Source organism: Aythya fuligula, chromosome 3, assembly GCF_009819795.1.
Source record: "Aythya fuligula isolate bAytFul2 chromosome 3, bAytFul2.pri, whole genome shotgun sequence".
Taxonomy (NCBI): Eukaryota; Metazoa; Chordata; class Aves; order Anseriformes; family Anatidae; genus Aythya; species Aythya fuligula.
Genome location: NC_045561.1, coordinates 15,009,473 through 15,029,411, shown reverse-complemented (window position 1 = coordinate 15,029,411; position 19,939 = coordinate 15,009,473). Strand labels below are relative to the sequence as shown.

The 19,939-nt window shown below is 34.6% G+C and overlaps 1 protein-coding gene across 21 annotated transcripts in view; it reads right to left on the bottom strand.

The window, feature by feature from the left end:
- NRXN1 (neurexin 1) overlaps positions 1–19,939 on the bottom strand; it is a 716,955-nt gene that overhangs the window by 211,597 nt on the left and 485,419 nt on the right. For all 21 annotated transcript variants that reach the window (XM_032185606.1, XM_032185602.1, XM_032185608.1 and 18 more), the window contains one exon: positions 6,801–6,982. In XM_032185606.1, the coding sequence (XP_032041497.1) occupies positions 6,801–6,982 (182 nt within the window). The remainder of the gene's footprint in view (positions 1–6,800; positions 6,983–19,939) is intronic.

Below are 19,939 nucleotides of genomic sequence, written 5' to 3'. Positions count from 1 at the left end.
TAAAATCTCTTTTCAGAGTTTTTTTTTTTTTTTTTTTTTGTTTGTTTGTTTGTTTTTTTAATCTATGTCTTTGTTAATACAAAACAGTAACTTAATTGAATAATTTCCAGGCATAGCTTGACCATTTCAGTGGTTTATTTATTTTCTTTCCTACAGACTTAGATCTTTAACCTGATCAGTGAGGTAAATGATTGCTGCATTTAGCATAAATTCCCTAGATTAATTCATTGCTCCCATTCTAATTAACTTAAGTTTGTGTACACTGAATTGCATTCTCACCTGCCTGTCTAGTCCCACAAATGATTCTTTGATTGTAGTGCTTTTCATTATTCAAACCCCATAAGCAAGGCTGGAAATGCTTCTTTCCTAGGAATTTTTCTTCAGTTTGAACATTTACACATAATCTGATGCTACTTTTTTTGATGTTCCCCACACGGAAAAAGAACACTGTGCATAACAGTACCTATAGTGTTTACCATATACATATGTTAACAGAACAACATCAACAAAATCAGAATTAACTACCATGTATCTAAATAAAATAAGCATCAATATTAGCAGAATTCTGGCTTAGATAACATCACCCATAAGTAATTTTCTTGTTGCTCAAAGTAGCAGAATATTAAATATCATAAGCCTGTTAAACATAATGGTGTTCTTCCCAGAGTTCCTAAGTGATTTATTCCTGATATACACTGAGCTTATATGATGATAGCCTGATTAACAGAGGTTGCTATGTTTGCTTCCATCAACTCTAGCCACTGATGCACATGCTTAACACTTCAAAAAGATCAGATTCCTGGAACTTAGATTGCCTTTTTTCTTTTTCTTTTTTTTTTTTTTTTTCTTTTCATTTTTTAAGGCCTTCCTGCAAGTAAGTAATTAGATTTTAAAGTCATTACCATTTCACATAAACACAAGCCATCACTAGCCTTAACAAATCTTTGCATTGCACAGATACACATATAACAACAAGGAATTCTATATTTAAAAGATTATTAGAAGAAACATTATCCTGGGATATACGTTCTAAGATTATTAAACTCTTCCTGGGAAAATTAATTACAACCTGATACAAACCACAAAAATAAAAAGGACCATCAGTCTCATTGAAAGTACATTGAACTCTCTAGGCATTGATCCAAATACAGCTAATCAATAGGAATCTTTCAATTGACTTTCCATTTCCATTAATGCTAAGACATGTGAAGTATTCAAAAAAGAATAATGAATTCATTTATCTTAAGACTGCACTTTTTCTCTGTTATGCTCATACACAGATGTCTGATCCTCTTCCTGGCTTTACTCTGAATTATTTCTGTTCACTTGAAGGAAGGTCATTATACTTTCATAAATTAAAATTTCTATATATCATGCACATGTATAATAGACCTTAAAAGTCAGCTATTAAAAACCTGGTGCAGAAGAATACTGCATTTGTATAACTAAGAGACAGAGGGAGGGGAGCAGGAATAATAGTCCTTTATAGTTTGCAAAAAAGCTCCAAAAAATGGATAGGGAGTAATCTGATGGGACTTTTGCAGAAATTTCCATGAGCTTCAAGCTGGAAATGCACACCACTTGATTTCAGAATATATTTCAGATATTGTTCAGAATATTTTTGAACACAAAAATCAACACTTCATTTCGAGATATTCAATATTTCCCTAGTTTATGAAAGTATATCATACCATATACAAAGCTGAACACACAGACAAGAAAATGGGAAAGCATTGATGTCTTTTTCAACCAAGACAATCTTTGAACCAAAAAGTTACAGATAAAAACTCACAAAAGCTTTCAGTTGATCTTTGTTCATATCATTCTATGGAAAAAGTTTCTAATGAAAAAATGTCTTTCCTGCAATATATATTATAATAGATGTAATATATAAATAGTTGGAACAAAGAGCACAAGCTGAATTTATTCATGATCCAAAACCCAATTTTCTATGAGAAATAATGTGTTTCCTCTCATATGAGGAAACACCTCAGTCATTAATCATGGCCCTGAAGGATCTACAAACACATATTGAAAATCTAAGTACAATCTCATTAATCTATCATGCCAGTACTGCTACATCTTCAGAGTATTTCTGACTAATTAAGTGTAACATACATGGCAAGTATTTATACTGTCTATCTTTAATCATACCATACTTTTTCAGGTAACATTACTACATCTTTTAAAATAGCTTCCCATGCTTTTCTGTCACAGTAGTCATCTTACCAATTTACATTTTCTCTATAGTATTTTTTATAATAATATTAAAAGTTCTAAGATAAAAACCAAACACAGCCTACCCTGAGTTTAATGATTTCTTTCTATTTTTGTACATTTACAATATACTAGGTAAGATTGTCACTCCTCTCTCACTGGAATTATGGGGAGGGACGTTTTCCCCAGCTTCCCTTAGAGGAGGTTTAGGATAATGCTTCAAAATGCTTCCACATCAGTCTGATTCCTTCTTTCAAACCTTAGGATGTTTACTAACAGAACAATCCTCACCACTTCACCTACTTCAGTAAACCAATGATATCTGTAGCTTAGTTCAATTAGTAATTCACCCCACTTGAGTGATCCCAGTTTAGCTTCAATAGCTAGTATCCTGTAGCTTAACAGGCTTTTCTGGAATGATGAAGCTCTAAGATCTGAAATGCCCTACTGCCCTTCTCCTCCACAAGCACTTCCCATACTCAATTTCAAAACCAGCTGTAATCATAAAAAAAAAAAAAAAAAACAACCTTTTTTTTATGCTTCCAAAATACCTAAATTTTAAAATAAATGACCCAAACAGGGAAGACACAAAAACTGCTGACTCCATACATCAGACAGACAAAATATTACATTTTGGTATATAAAATCTTTCACTTTAACAATGAAAGATAGTAACATGGCATAATTTATAATTAAAATAAATTTTAAAAGTGTTTTAAGTCTATTGATGGAAATCTATTCTTCTCATCTTCACTAGTAGAGCAGTTATTACTTTTGCTGTGATGGAGAATGCCAGTTTGCAATATTACCAGCATTGCCAGATAGAGCAATTTAACAAGATTTCTAACCTCTTTGAAGCAATATCTTCATTGAACTCTATTTTGTTCCTCACCACATAAAAGGTGGAAGTTTGAGGCTGCAACAGTACAGCGCTTGTGAAAGACGATGACATGCACCTACCTTTCTAATGACTTTCTGTCTAATGGCAGAAGAGGAGAGAAAAAAAGCATAGATAGGAATGGGAATCACTGACAGAATTACCTAAGGGCTTTAGTAGTTGGTGAAAAAGCCAAGCACAGAAGTGCTCACGGTGATTAATGGAACCCTGCATGAATAAGCTGCTGCCTTTTTCCACTTGCCATGGAGATAGATGCAGATCATGTCAGAAGAGGGAAAAAGGAGGATTATAGTAATTCTAAGAACTCTCTGTCCTTTTTTTTTTTTTTTTTTTTTCTTCTGTCAATAAGAGAAGAAAGTGGCAGTAGAAAAACCCAACTTTTAGACATGGAACATATCTAGATATATTTCCTCTTGAACTAGATCTCTCAACAGAAACTGCACAGGAGGCTACTTCACTTCTATAACAGAAGTCAAGTGATAGCCATGAAAATTAATAGTTGCATCTCTGGATGACTAAGCCATATTAACACCCCTTTCTTGAAGCATAGGTGTGCATACCTATCACACACACACAACCATACCTATACATCTGAGAATTTAAAATACTTGTATTGGAACTGTTAAACATCTGGTAGCAAGGCAGATTACGCATTTTTTGAAACATTTCTCATATTAACAATTGTTTTTTTGGGAAATAAATGATCACTCAAAATAAACGTTTCTAAACTAACGCTAAAGGTGTAATTCAGATGATCAAGTAACAATTTTCCAAATTAGAATATGTTATGAGCTTGATTTCATTGTTAGGTTTACACCATCTTTAAGTAAACATAATAATAAAGAGGGCAAGCACAAATTAGAATACTATAATCAAATTTGTAATTTGCTCTTCCATTGATAGAATGAAGAAGGTTAAGAGTAAACTCCCTCAGAGATCTGTTCTGAAACATCCTGAACAAACACCCTCAGCATGCTAGTGAGGACTATTTAAATTTTTTAGCGCAAAGCAATAGTTTCAAACTTTCTTTCTTTGTAACAACCCTGCTGAAAATACACTTCAAACCTATCTTTAGACACCTGTCCCAGATTTTGTCACTGGAGGAGATCCAAGTAATTAACAGCCTCCTGGTAAAAAAAGATCAACAACAGACAAAAAAAAAAAAAAAAAAAAAAAAAAAAAAAAAAAAACAAAAAAAAAACTTTCTATTTTATTGGCAAACTGAATCCCAGCACAATTAAATCATAACTATACCTGTGTTGCAGTGTTATAGTCGGTATAACACAGGTAGGTTATCTATGCACTGTGTATTTAAAATACACAGGCATTTAGTTCAAGTGCTCATGCATATTTATTAGAAAAATATGTATGGAAATGCATGAAAGAATGCATGGAAAAGAACAAGGAGAATTAGATTCTTCTCTCCTAGTTTTTCTTCCTTCTGCTATTCACAACTTAGGCTTGTTTCTGGTTATTCATATAAAACTAAGTCATTCTTACTGGCTTTGGTGCAAGATGGAAGTTTCAAATGACACAATCTTCCCACTACTTTTATTATAGCTAATTTAATGCAGTCATTGAAAAACTTCATTCCAATAAATTATTTTTCAAATATAATATATACATGGGCATATACATATCCATAAACATATACATATCCATTTCTATGTTCTCCTTTATTTTTAAAACCACGATGCTTCACAATATCATACCCATGTAAAATTCTCTGAAGACCCTTTAGTTCCAATGACTTTAATGACATATATTCTTAGGTCCCATGAGTATTTTTGAAAATGCTGATTTTCAACTTCTTATTTGAAATAGATTCTCAGCAATTATATCCTAGAAGTTTTCCAAGATTTCCAAGATTTATCTAACAGTGATAAAAAAAAATCCTGCAGATCTGACACCTTGCTAGATGTCAGGATTTCAGGTCAATCCTCTAGTGTCTCCATTTTAGAGTGAGAACAAAGCGGAGGAATTCTCAGAAGGTCAAGGCTCGTTCTAGTGAACTTTCTGTATAGTTATCATGTATATTTCTCTAAAGCATAGTATGCTTCAGAGAGGTTCCCAAAGTCCGTTGCGAAGACAATAGGAGGAGGCCATAGTCACCTCACACAGTAAATACATGCAGGAGTTTCAAAAAACTGCTAAAGATGATCTGTGCTTTTCCCCATCTCTACTAAGCTGATAGTTCTTCTGACAATAGAAAACTCTCAATTATTATTCTTTCATTTATATGCTACAGCATAGGTATAAGGAAGTTACTTAGGTAAAAGCAAAGCTCATGACTGGGCAATAATTTTTGCCCTTTGACATCCTACTTATAATTAATCAACCCAATGTTTTGCTTTAAAATGGAAAAAACAAGGTTAGAGAGAGATTGCACAAATATGAATTGGTAGACTTTAGGTATAGCAAATCTAAAATACAAGCATCCCTTCATACGCTAATAACAAAGATAACACTATGAGATGAAAGCACCACAATTCTTCACAGCCAGTGGATCTGGTCTCAGGCTGCAAAGAAATGGGCAAATGATAACTAGGCACGTGATATTAGAGATGGCTTTGGAAAGCAAACTTTTATTTGATTGCTCTTTAGCAATCCAATACTTGCCTTGAAAGATATGGGATCTCACTTTTTCTGGCACCTGGGATAACCTGCTTTGTTCACATTTTTACATTAAGATTTTACAATACCAGCCAGATGTTTTGTCTGTGTTTTTGAATGTAAGAGAATGGTAAACACAACCTCTGATTTTTTAAGGCTTTCTTTCTTTGTCTATTTACTCAAGACAGTAAATAAATAAATAAAATAAAATAAAATCACCTTGGACCACAATGCAAGAGTGTCTTTACAGAAATAAGGAGCCTGGGAAGACTGAATACCATAATTCCCTCTAGTTTTGAAAATGATCACTGCAGAATGTTTTCTGAGGGTAAAAGTGTAATTGGTTGTAGATCAATAAGTAATTTCATTCAAAAGGAACTATTCTGTTTCTGAAAGTAGCAAGATTCTTAAATCAAAGTCAAGCTAATATATTAACAAATTTGAGACTAATCTAAACAACAACATTTTATACTGCCCTAGTTATGTTTATCTCAACTGATCATTTATTTATGTTGCCATAAAAATCCAGATGCTTTCAATTTTGATTGCTAGTTATTTGCTTTAGGACAGCTGAAATTACTTTTTCAGACTTCCTAGCTTGACAATCTTGCTTTCTGCTTACAATTTGTCATCACAATAGAATGGTGAAATCAGAGGATAAATTCTAGTATTAACAATAAGCACAGTCAATTGTGATATACTGTATTTCCTCTAGCAGATTCCAGATTAAATCCTCCAGGATTAATACACCTTCTTCTGACATTGCTAAATACCATTTTATGTAATTAGATTGCAGTAAACTGCTATATCTGTACATATGTCACAGTATGATTTTTAATTGAAAAGTCATATAAAGGAGAACTGTATAAAGTATACGGTATTTTGAGAATGCCTGAAATCCTGTACACTACTGAATGCTATAAACCATCATCATCTAATTCACTATGAACCCTGAACAGTTCATTAGCGAAATGCTATACTTACATTAAAACAAACAAAAAAGCCCACCCAAAATATAAGAACAATTGAGACAAGGATAAAAACATGCATTTTTTTTTTTATTAATACTTACAATATGCAGCTCTAAATAATCTCCAAGCCCAGTAGAACTGTCCACTCGTACCAACACAGCTTCTTTTTGAACAGTACTAAAACCTATTGCCAGTCTGTCTGCACGAGTGCTTGGACGATCATTAGGAGGCCACGTGTAAGTGATTTGTCCACCACCTTTGCTAAAGATATATGTTGTTCCCGCTGTAAAGGAGAAATAAAAGAGAATTAGTTCACTTGTGCCAATGCAAACCCACATGGAAATGATGTGCTCTACAAAAACCAAGATGTTCTCATATAACAAATATAGTTGTAAAACAAAACAATGCTATATTTCAACTTGGAGGGTTCTTTATCTCTGAAAATTTTGCAGTAAGCTTAATATTAGTGTTTTTATATAGAATATAGCATAACTGCATATACAGTAATTTAAAATACCATGACTCTGATTCAAAAATGCGTTTCTATCCAAAAGAGTTCTTAAGCATATGCTTGAAATTAAGAACACGTTTCCGTGATGTGTGGAACATGAATTGAATAAAATGGTTTTCCAAACTGGGCCAACATGGAGAAGAAATCAAGTAATTCCAGTTATCTCATGATTGACAAAAATGCAGCTCCATATATCAACCTTACTTACACTATGAAAATGATACGCTCTATGTGATATGTCATTGTGCACGGCAAAGAGAGACATCAACTAATACAGTCAGATAAGACTTCTACAGATCTGAGGTTTATCAGCTTGTGACAGACGGAGATAACAAATGGAAGGATAAAAACATACCTTACATGTCAGAACAAAAATGCATAATTCTACCATCTAAGAAAACAATGGCATATTTGCATAATGCTTATTGTGTAACTTATAAGAGTTTGCACATTATCTCCAAAGGGCACTTACAATTTTTTTTTTTACGTATTTTTTTTATTTATTTATTTTTAAACAAGTGCTGTAATCTTACACCACTGAGCTCTCAGATGCTTTACTTCATCACCAGCACATTTCCTGTTAACTAAAAGAGAAGCATATCTGGACACTTTCCATTTAAAACTTCTATCCTGACAACAGCATATGAATTGTGCATGTGCTCAGTCTTTCATTTAGGAAGTCACTATGGGCTGTCCACTTCTTTTCTACAAAGATAAGTAAATGCTTAGGGAGATACAGAGCATAGTAAATACGGATGTCTGGTTTACTAGTTGTTCTAAGCTGGCTCTCTGTGTGGATACTGTTAATTTTATTAAATGTAATCCAGTTTATGCTCCCCAAAATACTCTACGTACTGTCCATGTCCACATAAGGAGTAAGTGCATAACACTGTAATTGTCATTTTCTTATTTTCTTAGATTGACCAAAAGTGCTGCGAGCCTAAAAGAGTATTTAAAAACCTTTGGAGACGTAGAACTTAAAGCTGAAAACAAGAAGTGTTGTATGGCTACACCACTCTTTCAATTTCTAGACGTCTCAAAATCTTACTCTATTGCTGAGTGAGACTGCTTTGAGTCAGTCTCAAAGCAAAAAGGTCACTTGGCCTTTTTGAAATGGTATCCTATATTTATTTCTAACATTTTTTTAATATATATATATATTTTTGTGGAATTACCTACCTACTCATTTGTGTTGTGTGTTGTTTTTCTTACTTTTTTTTTTTTTTTTTTCCCCAGTATATTGCCATTGTATTTTATGTACTGTGCACAGCATTTAAAAAATACAGTAAAGACCAATTTACATCAACACTTGCAGGACAGCACTGCGCTTCAAATAAATCTCTTGGCTTTTCTCTTGATAGCGAAATACAAACTTGTATGTATTGTAGGAAAACTTGTCAAATCTCTTTAGCAAAGACAAACACAGTAGAAAATCTGGCATTTAAGTTTTAACTTACACTCTAAGAGAAACTGTGGTTTATCATCAGAATGAAGAGTTGTGCAAGATCAGTGAAGGTACGGGCTGTGCCATAAGAAGGTTTGGTAACAGACACATGCAAAATGTGTCTGGTTTGGGAATCTGTGTGACAAAAACCTAACCTCCTACTTTACCACCCCAACCTTCCCATATGCAATGCTCTGAAATGCACAATAATCCATTGCAGGCTATTTGGTAATGATGGCTGAATGTCCAGTTGTAGTACATCCCAAAACAAAGATACACAGAACAAGTAATATCATCCTTGATGGTCCCAAAGTTCTCATTTTTGCAGCTAGTGTTGACTTCAAACCTTGAGCCAGTTAAAGAGTGACAGAATTTGGATCTTCATATGTGGAGGTCACATTGATATCCCTATTGAAATGATTTATTCTGTATTGCTGAAAAACTAAGGGCTTGATCCAAAGCTCATTAAAAACAGTGACAGCCTTTCTCTTGACTTCATAAAATACCACATCAGACTGGGAATGAAGTTCTTGTAAATAACAAAAATGAGAAGGCTAAGAAAAATCAACTCCTTACACCTCAATGTCACCAATCATAATGTTTGAGTAGTACATAAGATTTAAGTGGGAGGGCATAATTCTCTTTTTCTTGGTTGCAACAGATGTGTTTACGCAATATAAAATACAAAGAAGAAGCCTGCCAAGCGATAGCAGAGTCATACTGAATAACATGACCCAGAAGTAAGTCTCCAGATCTGAACAATGACACACTTCGTTGTTCTTGTTCAGAGTGAATCTTTGTTGTATTTTTTTTTTTGTTAAATGCTGCCCTTCAAATAAACAAATGAAGAGCAATTAATTCCATACTGCTGCAGCTTTAATACCAAGGTCAATGTCAGTAGGGCTGATTAAATCTAACTTTAAATCTTAAATCATGTAGAAAAAACATCAAAATTTTAAAAGTTATCTTTTATCCATAACAACACGTGGCTGATGTTATTTATGTCAAACCTTCTCTCTTATTTATTTATTTATTTATTTTTATAACTGTACATTTTGTAGCTCTTCACGCTGTGTGTCTGGTAACAGGCTGATTAATCCATGTTGATGAATACAGATTTGCCTTTGTCTAAGCTATACAGGGAGTCTCATTCTTTTAATTTCCTGTATTAATTACAAAAAAAAAAAAAAAAAAAGAAGAAAAAAATGAAAAGAAATAAGTTCATAAGCTATTTGAGAATAGGTCCTCTAATGTTTATATTTCAAAAAAGACAAATATAATAAAGGAAAATATATTATGCTAGGATTGATCTAAGCTTATGTTCCAACCCCCCATTAACTATTAAAAGCCAGAAACTGAGTAGTTGTTCAAAACTGCCTTGTTTACTATCAATTTTGGATGTGAAGAAATAACAGAGGAAACCTAATTCACTTGCTCCATAAAATGATTTTATGGTCTCTGAGAAACCTTGTAATGTCTCTGCTGTTCTTTCAGAACATTGTCACTGAAAACCAGCCATCTTCCTTTCCTCTTATAGCTTATGGCACTGTATTGTTTGGGATTTATCATCTCCAGAGAATTGAAAGCAGCAGAATTAGTCAAGAATAGCAATGCCATCAGCACAGTACTTACAAGTAGGCAAGTTTGTAATATGCCAGGATATATCTCTCAGCCACAGAATTTACTGAGTAATTCTTTATGTGCCCATGCATCTACACAATGTCCATACAGCTCTTTGAAATTCTGAATAGTGAATGCATGGTTCCTATTGTAACAAACTGCCAGTGGTCAAGATACAGTAACGGTTTTTAATGGCCTCAGTCTCTCAAGTCCTGTTTGTTTGCAAAATTCATCTTTATGAAATAGTGTGTTTATTTCAGCACAGCCTAGCAGCAACTCAAGGACATCTGCTTACCTACACAGCATTAAGCAGATAAATATTTTGTTTAGTATCCATTTACTGTATTTATTACTGTTTAAGACTGCAAAGCTTTTCAATATTTATCCCTCTGAAGTCACATCTAATATAGTTTAATAGTTTTCTCAAATCATCAACAAATCAACAGCTTTCTACATTCCTTGTGTTCATCTCAATTTGGTGTTTAAGGTATATTACACCAAAGGGTAATTTATATAGTTCATTTTTCCCCCTATAATGTCAGTAACTTAATGGTTATTTTCAACAGGAAAATGGCAGACTTAAGATGCTTATGAAGTGAAAGTGGTGGTTTTATGGAGCTTTGGACCCCAGCAGACTATGATTCTACCACAGTACAGCTTGAAAACAAAAGACTGAAGCCTGTAAATGTCAATAATGTAAACTGTTAGCTGCACTGTCATTAACAGTAATTTTTATTTTGTTTTTATTTTTATTTAAAGAAGGATAAACGTTACTGGTTATAACAATAAATTACCCAATAATGTAATTTTCTTCCTTCTGTATGTTATCAGTATTTTCTTCATTCTGGGCTAGGATGTGAACCCTTTTATTCCCATTGGTAAGTAATTACTTGCATTGATAAACCTGCTGAATCCAGTGAGACTCTGTGTGCAGGCTACTGCTAATTACCAGGAGTGAAGAATTTACAGTACAAAACGTGTATACACATTTGCACAAACATCTATATAGAGACATTAATCACACTTGTGGTGTTCAGTGGAGCATATAAGTCTCGATTTAATACTTCTCTTTATACTTTGAAATATAAAGAGAAGATATTTTCATCTTGTCCACGGCTGAAGTTTCAGAAAAGTACAAAAATTTCCATATGTATTACTTTACAGATTTCTAATATAAATAAAGAAATTAAAGCTTTAAGTCTAAAACGTGACCTTGCCATGGGAAGCAAGAGGGAATTATTAAAATTAATCAGTTGATCATTTTTATGATGGGTTACAAACCAACTCTTCTATTTCTTCTTAGACTCTGATGTGTTATTAATTATTTACAGAAAACAGATAACATATGCCACAGGGCTGAGGTCAGGAGGGAACAGCCATTAGGGCTAACCATAGGAAGTAGTTTGGAAGTGCTGCTGGAAGAAGTTTTTCAAACTAAAGATTACATTAAACTGAACACTTCCTGAAAGACTCCTGACCTCTCCCCCCTAACCCAGTAAGGAGCCTGAATATGGAATGCAACTGCTTTGCTGTAAAAACTACGTGAAGCTACTTTAAGTACCATCTGTTTAAAAGCAGAAGAGGTGTACTGGATGGAATTTTTCAAAAAGCTCAAGCTAAAGTTATAAGAATGGAGAAATGTCTCCTTTTCTGGCCAGGTACCTCTTAGACTCCTGGACAATAGGGTACAATAGTATATTTAAAATGTTCCTTTGACCACACTCATCTTAAAAAACAAACAAACAAAGAAACAAACAAACAACAACAACAACAACAACAACAAAAATAGAAAGTTTTTCCTGAAAACTGAGTGCTTCATCTCCACTGCTCCTTCACGGTCACTCTCCACCCCTGCTCCAATATAGGGTCCCCCCCACAGGATGCCATCCTTCCCAAACTCATCCTGCTTGGGCTTCCCACAGGCAGCAGCTCTTCCAGAACTGCTCCCACATGGCTCCGTCCCACGGGGTCCACCCCCCAGGAGCAAACTGCTCCAGCATGGGTCCCCCATGGGCGGCAACTCCCCCCAGAGCCCATGCTCCTGCATGGGCTCCTCTCCATGGGCTGCAGCCTCCTCCAGGCCACATCCACCTGCTCCACCGGGGGCTCCTCCATGGGCTGCAGTGTGGAGATCTGCTCCATGTGGGACCCATGGGCTGCAGGGGAACAGCCTTCTTCACCAGCGGCCTCTCCAAAGGCTGCAGAGGAACCGCTGCTGTGTGCCTGGAACACCCCCTGTCCTCCTTCTGCACTGACCTTGGGGCCTGCAGGGCTGCTTCTCACTTCCCACTCTCCCAGCTGCTGATGTGCAGCAGTTTTCTTTCCCTTTCTTCAATCTGTTCTCACAGGGGTGCAAACAACATCATTTATTGGCTCGGCTCTGGGCAGCAGCAGGTCCCTTTGGAACTGGCTGAAACTGGCCCTTATCTGACATGGGGCAGCTTCTGGATTCTTCCATGGAGGCCACTCCTACAGTCTCCTGCTACCAAAACGTTGGCATGTAAACCCAATACAACTGTAAGCTCACCAACTGTATAGCATAATTTCTCTGTAGTTACATTAACTGACACTATGATACAATGAATGATCAATGAAACTGTAAGAAGACTCACTGACCAAACCAGTATTAACATAGGCTGTTGGTGGTTTTGCTTATGAACATCTTAATTTATGATCTCATCTTGTCACTGCAGGTAAAGATACTGACGAAAATACAGAGAAAGGAAGATGTCTGTGGGCATATCATCAGCCTTCTGCAGCACCCACATTTCACTAAGCTGCACTAAAGCTCAAAACTCAGCTTTTCTGCAAAAGAGACCTTCTGAAGCAACACCATGTGTACAGCAGTTTCTGCTAGCTGAATCCGCAAACTTCCAGCATTGCTTATGATACTACTGCAATCTCTGCATAGCTTAGTACTGCATTGATTGTAGTCTAGAACTGGAGCCTATTTCATAGCATGGGACGTGTCTTAAAAGTTCTACTCAAGAAGTTTCACCCAAACGATAATTAGATGAGGATGACCTCAACCAGCTCAATGATCAGCTGAATTAATTCATTAAAATGAATAAACAAAGCAGTATGCCTGGTACATAAAAGATGCTAAAACAGAAGAGTCATCACCTCATTGCTGCTGTCAGCTGCCTCTTCCAGATTACCTATCAACTAGCCAATACCACTATTAAACAAGTAGAGAAGACATAGCCTTCTACACATCTTGGCAAACAGAAACAATGCTATGTAGCTATTAATTCAAGCACGTCTTAATGTTATATTGTAAAACTTTCTTCCGAAACCACTAGAGAGACTCTGATTTGCTTGATCATATCCTACAAGGCTTTTCATCACACTACCTCCAAGGTTTGTCAGGGATCTATAAAACAGCACTGTGCATGGCTTATTATATTCAGCTATCCCCAAGGGCTGTCTCCAGGTAAAGGTCTCTGTGATAATAGAACAACAGTCTCAAGTCAAACTGAGCATCCTGGCCTTTGCAGTGACATTTATTGCAGATTCAAGGCAGTAACACAGAAGCAAAGTCTTTTCCTCGGACCACAATAGTTGCTATAGGTATCTTAATCAGCTCAGCCCTACGTTCCCCATCTCCACACACATACATACAAACAACAAAACCACAAACAAAACAAGAAAAACACTCCTATTTTACTCCTCTTTTCCTCCAATCTATGACAATGGTATTTGGACAGTATTGCAACCCAGTACACCTGTAGGTGGCACAATACCACTTTGACTTGTCTAAAACATCTAGGGTCTTCCCACAATTTGATTTTCTGGCACCAGACTCTTGTCTGAAAGGAGAGATCAACCTGACACTGGCCACTGGTTTGATTGACCTATGTGCAAGTCCACATTTGGCTTTAGCCAGTTGTACTAAAGCTTGGTTTGACACTGGTTAAATCTCTGCATTTGCTGAGAACTCAGTGAAATGCTTCTCCATTAACAAAGTTGTATATCTTACCCGCTAATGCAAGACAATTTATTTTTATATATATATATATATATATATATATATATATGTATATATATATATTATGCAGGGAAATTGTCAAATATATTTAAAGCACTGTAAATGTTGAAAATGCTATACAAATACAAACACGCTTGCTTCTGACTTCGTGCTTTGTAACTAATAATTTATATTGTATACTGCATGCCATAATGAAGAGGGGAAATATACTACATTCCACTTCCAATTGGTCTTGTAATTTTAATTCCCTAGTTTTAAATATCCTATTTTTAGAAATTTTCTCTGTGGAAGATAAGCTTATGGAGTTGCACAATCTATCTGATGATCTCTTTGCTCATCCTCCATCAACTTTTCAATCTAATAGTCAAAATCAGCCAAATTTGAGATAGAAGTAGGCAGAAATTTCAAAAATTTTCTCTTATCACTTTATAAAAATCAATAACCAGGTGAAAGAGAATTCTGTAGAGCTCAACCACTATAATTTTTGCTTGGCAATAGCCTGTAGGGACCTTTAGAGTTGTATATTGATAGGCCAATCAATACACTTAGTGTGCTGTGTTAGCCAGACATTTGGTAAACAAGGCAGCATTCCATAAGATATCAGGATTCATTATTTTTGCTGATTTTGGAACAACATATTTCAAGGAAAAATATTTATCTACAATGAGGATATCTAGTTCTACTGATTTCAGTAGGGTCACTAAGGGTCACTAAAATTTGTGTGTATTGACAGTTCGACAGATGGATATACCCATAAAGAACATCTCTTATGCAGTCTTTATCAGTATTATAGGTTACCATCGTTCTTACCATTATAAATAACATAAAAGGTTAAAATCAAAATGTCAAATAATTTAAAGGATTTTCCAACTGGAGTGATTCTAATAGCTTTACTCAAGTAGCATCTTACACCTTGAATGACCCCATTGATTTAGATTAGATCACTTAACTGAAGTAAAGTACTACACAATTTAAGTAGGCATATTAAACTTTCAATTTAAACAAGCTTTCAGATGTGTCTAAAATGAATATAATTTTCCGAAGGACCTTAGCTAAGCAAGAGCTAGCTGAAAGGACTCCTAACAGTATATAGAAATTAGAGTATCTGTTCATCTGATTTACTAACAAAACATGAGTCAATTTAAAGAATGACAATGGACTTGGTAGTATTTAGGCACCAATTCTATACAATTATTTTGATTAGCTTTAAAATGTGCACAATAAAAAAGTTCTGGGTTTTGTTCATTGTTGATCTCATTACCATGTTCATTTATATAAAAGCTATTATTTCTTTTATGAAATAGTACAGCCTTTCTAAAGCAAATCTGACACAGACTGGCAAAAGATAATTATTGCTCTTCTCCAGAATTTTTCAGATTATTTTTTTTTTTTTCGCTGGCTGTGTATTTCCCAGTATGGATGGTAGTTCAAAACTAATTTCTGTATGAAACATAAATCAAGTAATTCCCCATTAATGCCTCATACCTTTATATAACATGGATGGTTAGAAAAATACATATTTTTGGAAATCAAAGCTTGCTTTAAATGTCATGCTGTAGTCAACATGAAACATTTTTACCCATTATAACTCTATTAAAGGTAAAAAGGATACAACATGTCTGCCTCTGAAAGTTTGCCAAAAAGTCAGATGGAAATTGTAAGTCAAATATATGTAAGTCAAATATAAATAAATGTAAGTCAAATATAAATAATTCCTCCTACAACCTTGTCTACATATAGGTAAAGATAAATTTCTTGAACAGTGTCCAAAAAAGCAGAAACGGCGTTGTCAGGAAACGCATATGAGAAGGCAATGAATGAGATGAAATTTTTTTAGACTGTATGTAAAGATGGTATCAGAGTGAAGGATTAAATCAGAAAACTCAAGTAGTTTTGAAGACAATAGGACTGCTTTGGACCCAAACTCCTTATATTAAGAAATGTCAAAATAATTCAATTTAACCACTGTTACTAAAGCCCATTCAAAAACATGGACTGTGCATGCTTCTTATATCATTTGCTTCTTAAGGCTTATTAGTGGTGCACACATATAAAAAGAACGTAGTTAGGGTGCTGGTTAGCTGAAGGGATTTGTGACAGGATGCAGGAAATAGGACATTAGCTCAAATACTACACAGGTTGATAGAGATCAAATGATCAAATGTTGATACCATCTTCTGGCTGCCTATGTGAAATCATTCAGTGGTTCTGGTCTAGGGACCTTACAATCTCAATAGATAACTGGCAAATGCTAAAAATTCTGCAAGCCAAGTAACTGGAGTTAGAGTTTCCAAGCTTGCTGACTCAACTGGGAGGCCTGCAAGTTGAAGACAAAACTGCTTATGCACAAAGATCTGAACATATCTCACGCAAAAGTAGCTCTGCACAGATGTGTATACAAATCGAATAAAACATGAAATTCAATTTGAGGTTGTTTTTTCTCTGTATAGGTCCATCAAAATTTCAAAGAAATCTTTCATATTTTCAAATAATTTAATAAAAATGTCATGATTTCAGGCAAAGCAAAGTGTCTGAAGTTTTTTTATTTCAGCACCTGCTGCAGTGTCCCAATTTTCAGAAGTGTTGCAGCATTTCTGGTGACCTTTAAAAACCAAACCTCAGTTCTTTAAATGAAGAAATTGAACAAGTGTTTGAAAAAGCTGTTATAAAGTTATTTAATTATGTTACAGTGGTCAGGAGGTCAGCTTCAAATGTCTAGTGTGTTTTTAGCTTAAGTTATTATTTCCTTTTGTTTTGTTTTAAAACCATTCTTACTGGCTTCCTTATGAATACAATATTCCAGTTATCCTTTCTTTTATTAATTTATTTATTTTAAAATAACATTTATATTATCTACCTCACTAAATGCACTTCCTAGTGCATCTCATTATTTAGTGTTGAGAAATCACAAAAAGTTTAGGGAGCTCTCATATTAGTAAAAACTTAGAAGGCTGAAAATAAAAGTGAAGCTAACTGCAAACCTGTTAAATGCACTGAAAAATGATACAAGCATAACAAGGATGACAGATGCCAGACTACTGGAAGAAGATAAGGTGCTTCTAGTACCTGAAGAAAAAAACACAGTATTGGCAACATTGAAGGTGTTGCTGAGATGGAACCTCTTAAAAATAGCAAGTTGTGCTATGGGTAGTATGCAATGAAGTTTGATATTGTTTGAAAGTGTAGTGAAGAGTAAGAAGTTCTCTGGTGTACATGCTCTCCGACGGATAATTACTAATAGCTATCAGAAAAAAAAAAAAAAAAATATTGTGGTACAAATAGAACTTCTGAATGTTTTTAAGTATACATACATAGGCAATAGCTGAAGAAAACCAGAAAGAACATGATTTCTTAGATCTGTTACATCCTTAATTGTAAAAATTGCAAGCATTCTTCCAACAAAAGCAAAAAGTAACATATTAAATCTTTGGACAAACAGAGCTTAACCATCAACGAAGCATGTGGATCTACCATGGAAGCAGATGATCAATAACAAAATTTCATGACATTTCATCTCATTTTATACATAGTGTAGTAACTGATTTTAAAAATCTTCTAATTTTAAAAGCAAAGTTAATCTTCACCAATATAACATGCATTCAAACCTTGGAAAAGTATCAGGGAAAAGAGGAATATAGTGTAGAAATATCTGGCTGATTTTCTCAAGAGAAACCCAGAAATAAAAATAAGCCTCTCCAAATGATACTCTATCTGGAAAGATTTCCTAGTCATTATCCAAAGGATTGATTTTGGGACATCAGTGTTTACTTATGTTATCAAATTTGCACATGAAATAAATACTGTTTAATAGGAGCACACAGATATGGCTCTATTTGAATCTTTAAGGTGATTATACCATTATAATAAAAGTTGGCAGGTGCCAGCCAGGTTGAGACAATTCACTTCCTTCCTATTTCTTTCCTTCCTGCTACATAATAGATTTCCAGTTGTGGTCTGGCACAAAAGTGCTATATGCCTTGTCATTATGATAATTGCTATCATTCTTCTTTGGAAAGTCCTTATGCTGTTGTTTGTAAGCAACAATTCAATGCCAGCTTCCGAGGATGAAGAACCACAGTGAAAAATAAGCATCTTATGCTTCTCACTGTTTTACACAGTTGCATAATTAGGGAACAGAGTTTTAATCACTGAATCCCACAGTAGTGTTCAGAGAGAACCTGACAAAACAGTTTTGAGGTGTCAGCTAGTCATTCACCTCAATGGGGTCTGACTGAAGTGTCCAATAGGATACTTCATATGCCAGTACTATAAGCTATGACCATTCATGGATGCAAGAAAGGTAAGTAGTTATCACCCTCTGAAGACTAACCTGGCCTAATTAGAACAGTCATTTTGTGTAGGCTCTTCACTTCCAAAGTACTCACTGGAAGAAGTTATGAATGCTTATTTTTCATGAAATGGTGATCAGTCTTCACTAGTTTGGGAAGCCTTACTTCATAAAATACTATTGTAATACACACAAAGAGGTTTATAGCCCCTCACAACTATAAGCAACACCAATGCACTTGAAAAATTATTCTCTGCAGAAATGTGCTGAGAGATAACCAATTTTTCAACAAACATCCATATAATTTTGTGGAGAAAAAAACAAACAAACACACAAATGGAAACAGAATGTTTGCCAACAAAGAAAAAAATAATTAGTCCAACACAATAAAAAAGAATCTTGCATATTCAGCTAAGGAATAATACAGAATTTTGGGGGACTCCTGAACTACTTTATTTCTTTTAGAGATGTTTCTGCATCTCACACAAAGAGTAGATCCACCAACAATATCCAAACATTAAAAAGTGACTGCATGCCCATCGATTTGATATTCATTAAACTAAATTTTACAATTAATAAGGGAAGGAAGTCTCTCTGTCTGTCTTATAAATGTACATGTAATGAACATCAATCAGAAATTAAGATTTTTTTATTTAAATCTAGAACATTTTGTTCATATCCTGTTTAGTTCCCAAAGGACACTACATATCCCTTGCCCACACAGGCTGGAGTCTCAGTAAGGTGGCTATTCAATGAGAGGCTGGCTTTGTGATGTTTTTGCCAGCATTTGTAATAACAATGCAACCTAAATGTTGCAGTTAAACAAGAGAGTAGTATTCTTGGAATACCCTGCTGTTCTAAAGTGCATTGTGAATATTAACATATTCCAGTAAATTAGTTTGTACTCATTATCATAAGCAATTACTTACTGTTTAGATGCTGTTGATATTAAATTGGCAAGCAATTTGCAAGAATTAATACACAGCATAAAAAGCTTTTCAACATTTTAGCAGTATGAAAAGACAAATATTTCTAATAATATAGTCCCTTACATACAGGGATATCTGTATATAAAAACTCTGTATATATCTTCCTATCCTCTTCTACAGCAAGTAGATGACTACCTGAGGCTCTGTGACAAACTCCATATAGACTTTGTTTTAACACTGTGGAGTAAAACAGAAATACCTCATGCCAAACGTGGCAGGAACATCTCATTCATGCTGAAAGAGAAACTCTTTTCATGTTTATTTTTGAAAATAATAGTTTAGAAAATATATCAATGTGATATGTAAGAGATTTTTTTTTGCTCTCAAAAGTATTACTTGTTCCTGATATCATTCTGTGAGATGACAAGGTAAAATTAACATCCTTGTCCTCAAGATACAC